A 6,425-nucleotide genomic window follows, 5' to 3' on the forward strand; every position below is an offset into this window, starting at 1 on the left:
GTTAATGATTTGAGAAAAAAGTACACAGCAAAGATTCTATTATCCGACTTGAATATAGTGAAGTGTAAAGTAGCTGACGAAGTGAAGGAATGGCAAGGCTATGATGTCAAAGAACAAAACCGACTTTTGGAAAAACCTAGGGAAGAATTGGAAAAAAGGTTTGCTTGAGAAATGATGTGGGTACACTATTTTATGTTTTCCTCTATGTAATGGTCAAACAGGTTGTTTTTTCAAAGAAGTTTTGTCAATCATTAGGCAGCTTGTTGTGATGATAATGTTTAGGTAGCATGTATAAAGTAGTATTGGCAGCTTTTTGAGTTATAATTCATGAGAATTAATGAGCTTCGTAAATATTGATTTTTCAATTTCATACCTTCACAACATGGACGTTGTGAAGGTACAGATTTATCAACTGGTAATTGGAGTTAGATTTTTATGTTTGTTTTCATTTTACTATCTAATGACATTAACGTGTATGTCAACACACTAGAGTGAGATTTATTAAGTATTCTTCATTAAGTTGATACAACTATCAAGTTTTAGGAAGTAACCTTCACAGTCACTTGTTGTGAAGGTCYAGTTTTATAAATAAATTCAACTTACATTCTATTTCATGAGAAAGAGAACTTACATAATACCAACATTTGATTATAAATTAACCAGAAAACTCATTCCTTCACAGTAAATTTATTGTGAAGGAATAAGGTTACAGATCGCAAAAGAGTATTTTTATGAACCTTTACAAAAAATTAGGGTTGTTTTCCTAAATACTTACCCATAAAGTTAAACATTATCACTTAACTTACTGAATAAAATTTTAGTCTATCAAAAGAGCATCATATGCAACAATCAACCMTGTAATCATTAACCGRGAAAGACTTTCARTACTTATCATCACATTTTCTAAGTAAAATTCTTGATTCTTGCCATTTTYATYACTAAAGTAATATGACTTACAAGTGCTTATCTGGTAAAACCAATTCAACTTCATAAGGTAATATGATGTAAAGTAAAGTTCATTGGACAAATCATGTAAAGTAACAAACWTATCAATTTATCATTCCTTCTTYTTTGGGCAATTCCTCGAGTCGTGATTAGCCCACTGCTGACAATTTCTACAAATTMTTTTGCCTCTTGAACTTTTGTTAATCGACTCTTCTCGCGCACCAACATATCTCTCGCTAGTCCCACATCCCTTGTTTCTTGCATTCTTAGGAACTTTAGTTGTTATTTCAACAGGTTGTGTTATTCCAATAAAGCTCTCAATTGTATCCTTTTTGCTCCTTGAAGATTCGCTAATGCTATTAGATTCTAATTCATTCTCAAACAACTTGATACACTCAAGAAACTGACCAAGTTTTTCAATGTCATTTCCCAAACAACTTGTAACGCGTCCAACTGATGAGTATATGTCCGAAAGCACATTGTTTGCATCTGGAGTTCCATTCAACATTGCTTTTATTGATGGTAACTTTACAGCATCTTTTCTCCAACGTTGAAGTATGTAGCGTTTTGGAATTTTCTTGATCTCATGATGCCTTAACACATAAAGCATGACGACATAATATTCCATAAAGCTCAAAATGAAGACATGTGCAAGTTATGATATGATCTTTCTCATCAAAAAGAACATGTAATAAGAAAGAAACAAACAAAATGAAGATTTAATATTTCATACATTAACAACATGGATGTTGTGAAGGACCTTGCATAACAACTCATAATTGAAGTTAGATTCATATGTTTTATCTTCATTTGCCATCTAATAACATTGAATTGTATGAAGCACTAGATCAAGATAACTTAAGAAGTAATAAGTATCATTCACTGGCATTAAGTTTATAATTAATTTAGAATTCATTAAAAAAACATACTGTTAGCATTAAATTTGATGCTAATGATTATCTTGAAAAGTTTTATTAAGCAATCGGGGCTAAGGATGACCATCTGAAGATGATGTTGTGCTAAAACGTTTAAGTCTGGAAAGAAGACCAGCCGATGTGCTAAAATGTCAAAGTATGGACTACCAGAGCCTCTGTGAAAGACCACCAGGGCCTCTGTAAAAACACTAGAGCCTCTATAAACATACAGAGCCTCTGGTTGTGTTGATCAGAGCATCTGTGAAGACACCAATGACAGAGCCTCTGTGAAAAGAGACAGAGCCTCTGTAAGGACTCTAGAGCCTCTGTGATCAGACCATCCTCTGGTCTTTCTGACTACTATCTTCAGCATCATATTCTGGATAAGGCTAATCCTATTCTGGATAATGCTTATCTTATTCAGATTATCATTTTGTAATACATAGATTCAAGATCATATGAGAGTCGATTAGGGTTCTTGAGAGTTTGTAATTTCCATATTCAATAAAGAAAGCAGATCTGATTTCTATTTCATCTTTTTTCTTCTACATTCTCTCTTGAATTTCTTTATTAAATTGTTCTACTGTCAGATCTGGGTTATAACAAGTGGTATCAAAGCCAAATCGATTAATTTCTATCGATACGATCGTTCTGCAGTAGTTCAATTTAATTGAAATACACTCTTCATGAACAGTTTGCTGTTCGACTGTTGTTTGGACCCAGAAACTCATCGATTCATCATTTGCTTAATGTTTATCAAATTCCTTTTAAGGGATTTGTTCTTGGATGAATTCGAACCTGTTTTGATCTTGGATCTTTCAGTTTATTGAGTTTTTTGGAGTCAGTCGATTATTTTTTAGCACTGATTAGAGTCAAATCTGCGCGAAGGCGTCTAGCAAAAGTTCATGATATTCACAGCCTAAGGCAATTGGTGATTTATCTGCCAAACAATTTATTTATTACCAATTTCTTGAGTCTTATTTCATCTTCTCTTGTTATGATTTTGAATCTGTAATAGTTTACAGTTTCTCGTGTCTGTAAACACCCATTCCTACATGTCTATGGCAGTTTCTTTCATGATCGGCCCTTAAAAGCATTAACAGCTAATCTGTCAATTTTATTGACCTGCTGTTTCTTGAAGTTACAAGCTTAATGTTAAAATCTTCTCTCCGGTTCTCAATTCTAATGGTGTTTGCTTCGTTTTTTCAAGTTTTCTCCAATTGAGTCAAGCTCTAAAGCTGCATTCCTACTCAACTTGCGGTTCATTGATAGATTCATTGTCATAAGACTGTTTGCACTGTTTTGTCAAGTAATCCACACAGTTATTTATCCCTTCTTGGATGAATTTGCTACTTCTGTGTGGAGTGGCTATTCTGTGCTTCATAGTCTGTGCTACATTGTGGGCAGATTAAAGCTGCATCGTGTGCAATCAGTGGTGCTGCATGTTACATTGAATCTGATTTGAGCTAAAAGTTGAAATTGAAGACCACAGAGCTACATTCAGAGGGGAGCTTGAAAATTCCATCCAAATCACACTAAAGCTTCTGTCAAGGAAGCAGAGGGGACAAGACCTGAAGACTTCTTGAAGATGCTTGCTTCATAAAACTTTGAGAGGAGATTGTTAGCATCAAAGTTGATGCTAATGATTATCTTGAAAAGTTTTATTAAGCAATCGGGGCTAAGGATGACCATCTGAAGATGATGATATGCTAAAACGTTTAAGTTTGGAAAGAAGACCAGCCGTTGTGCTAAAATGTCAAAGTATGGACTACCAGAGCCTCTATAAACATATAGAGCCTCTGGTTGTGTTGATCAGAGCATCTGTGAAGACACCAGTGACAGAGCCTCTGTGAAGAGAGACAGAGCCTCTGTAAGGACTCCAGAGCCTCTGTGATCAGACCATCCTCTGGTCTTTCTGACTACTATCTTCAGCATCCTATTCTGGATAAGGTTAATCCTATTCTGGATAATGCTTATCTTATTCAGATTATCATGTATTGTTGCCTATAAATAGAGTGTTTCAGATAGAGAAATATGAATGAGAGCACATAGAGAAATTCTTTGTAATACATAGATTCAAGATCATATGAGAGTCGATTAGGGTTCTTGAGAGTTTGTAATTTCCATATTCAATAAAGAAAGCAGATCTGATTTCTATTTCATCTTTYTTCTTCTACATTCTCTCTTGAATTTCTTTATTAAATTGTTCTACTGTCAGATCTGGGTTATAACACATACCTTAAATTCTCCTTTTCTTTCTTTATCCCTGTCTTGAATTATATCTTTACTCAATGCTGAACATGTCCACAGCGATTCAATGATCTCCTGTTGAACAACATAAAATGTTTCACGTGTGTAAACTTTTGCTGCATGCCTCTCTATTAGAAGAGGGGTCTCCATCATCAGTGTTGTCGTCCTCATCTCATGATCAAGTAACCTTTGTGTATACCTTTGTTTATCTATCGCAGTCTCAAAGCGACTGAAAAAGTGCACGAGTGTTGATTTCCAATTTGAATTTTGGCCGAAGAAGTAGTTTTCACTTTCTGATCTTGAAGTTGTCTTCATGAGTCCAGACATTTGGATATSTCTATAATATGCTGGGATCCATCTATCCCGAATGTCAAACATATMTCTCAACCATTGATGACACTCCAATTTGTACTCTGCCAAAAGTGACATCCATTGCTCTTCAAATTTTATCGGTTCAATGTATTCACTCCAAACAAGATTATTAAAACGTGATCGAAAACCTACATCATCATCATCATTAAGTTGGGTTCCAATCTACAAAACATGATGAAATATAGTTGAATGAAGTGTTATCAAAACAGAAAAAAAAAGAAACTCACATAATTTAATTTTACTATACAGGATGTACATTTAATTGGCATTACTTTCACATAAAATGTTTGAAAATTTCACAACTACTTAAAATTAACAGGAAGTTTGCTGTGAAGGTTCATGAATTTTATATAAAGGTAATTTTTAGAGTGCTAAACTAAGTCATTGCTTAAAATATTCACAGAAGTAAACTTAATTCAAATTTAATTGATAACTTGACTTAAAATATTGGAACTACAAAGTAAGTGTAAATAGAGTGTTAATCTACATACGGTTCAAATTTAAGTACATACCTTTGAAGGAAGTTTATTCATTATATGCCACATACAAAGTCGATGCTTYGCACTCTTGAAAACAACTTCTATTGCTGCTTTCATTCCTAAATCTTGATCTGTTATAACCATTTGTGGTTCAGAACCATGCACAGAAAGGAATGCATTAAGTAACCATGCATAAGGCTCCTTTTTTTCATCTGAAAGTAGACCCGCACCAAATATTACACATTTTTGGTGATTGTCAATCCCCGTAAATGGAACAAATACCATATTGTACCTAAAACATAAACCAAAATCCCAAAGATTATTATAATTRAATGTATATRAAAYAATTGTACATTCAYAGCAACATTGTTGTGAAGATTCAAWTTTGTAAACTTTTATAAACTKAAHTGGTGTATCTTACTTGTTCTTTTTGAATGTTGCGTCAAATGAAACTACATCACCAAATGCTTTGTAGTTCAATTTACAAGTTTCATCTGCCCAAAAACAGCCACTTAACTCTCCTTTGTCACCAACTAAATACTCGAAAGAAAAGTTCGGCATCGTATCTTTCTTTAGTGTAAACTTGTCCACAATCATTTATGCGTCTTTATTCCCAATAAAAGATGAAACGTCTCTCGAAAAGTTTTTAAATTCTATCTTAGTAGCCCCTACTCTGTCATAGCTACCTACCATCTCCTTCGCCAAGTTGTACGAAGAAACTGGACCAATGTTTGCATTCGAAAGCTTCATAGTAAAATACTGTTGTGAATAACTCATATTTCTATTTGAACGTAGTAAATGTTCATCATCTGGTAAAACAAGTAAAATATTGTTGTGAATAACTCATATTTCTACGTTTGTCTTTCTTAGAAGTTCCTTCCAAGGTTTTATATGATGCTCTCTTCTTCATACCTTATTTGCTACAAACAAAGAACTTTCTTAGCACAATTCCTTTCCTATCCGTTCTTTGTGTAGACTTTCTAACATCAAAACCTGCTGCTTTCGAATACTTTTTACAAGCCTCAAATGCATCTTTCAAATTTCCAAACTTTGTTCCAACAATAGGCTTAAACATATCCCCTACATTTGGTGTCCAGGTCCTTGATTGATATGGTGAAGAGACATCATTGTTATCCGACTCTTCCGTTAAAGCATCATTTAAATCTAAGAAACAACAATTACAAAATTTATAGATTTGTATAATATATAACTTTTCATTTAAATATTGCAATGTAAAATTTTATGTGTTCACCATCACCAAAAACATAGTTAGAACTGTCAAAAGAAAACTTCACAAAACAAAAGGAATAGTTAAAACAAGTTTCTTCAATTTTAAAGAAGGGGTGGGTTGTTAATTAAATATCCAAGGATTTATAATCTTCACAAAGCAAAAAGAATAGTTAAAACAGTTATAGACGGGTTATGGTCATGGTTATTGTCATGGTTATGTATGGACATGGCAATT

The 6,425-nt window shown here is 33.6% G+C and overlaps 2 protein-coding genes across 2 annotated transcripts; both read right to left on the minus strand.

Annotated features, from left to right (window-relative positions):
* Nucleotides 1-1,057: 1,057 nt before the first annotated feature.
* LOC112501977 lies at nucleotides 1,058-1,573 on the minus strand. Its single transcript, XM_025105776.1, has one exon. The coding sequence runs from the start codon at nucleotides 1,571-1,573 to the stop codon at nucleotides 1,058-1,060; it is 516 nt and encodes a 171-aa protein (XP_024961544.1).
* Nucleotides 1,574-1,672: 99 nt separating this feature from the next.
* On the minus strand, nucleotides 1,673-5,557 carry LOC112501978 (protein FAR1-RELATED SEQUENCE 5-like). The gene is made up of 4 exons (XM_025105777.1): nucleotides 5,382-5,557; nucleotides 4,994-5,252; nucleotides 4,098-4,643; nucleotides 1,673-1,762 (listed from the first exon to the last, which is right to left on the minus strand). Exons 1-4 carry the CDS (start codon nucleotides 5,555-5,557, stop codon nucleotides 1,673-1,675), a joined length of 1,071 nt encoding a protein of 356 aa, XP_024961545.1.
* Nucleotides 5,558-6,425: the final 868 nt, after the last annotated feature.

Source organism: Cynara cardunculus, unplaced genomic scaffold (genome assembly GCF_001531365.2).
Source record: "Cynara cardunculus var. scolymus isolate 2C unplaced genomic scaffold, CcrdV1 Un_Scaffold_779, whole genome shotgun sequence".
Lineage (NCBI taxonomy): Eukaryota > Viridiplantae > Streptophyta > Magnoliopsida > Asterales > Asteraceae > Cynara > Cynara cardunculus.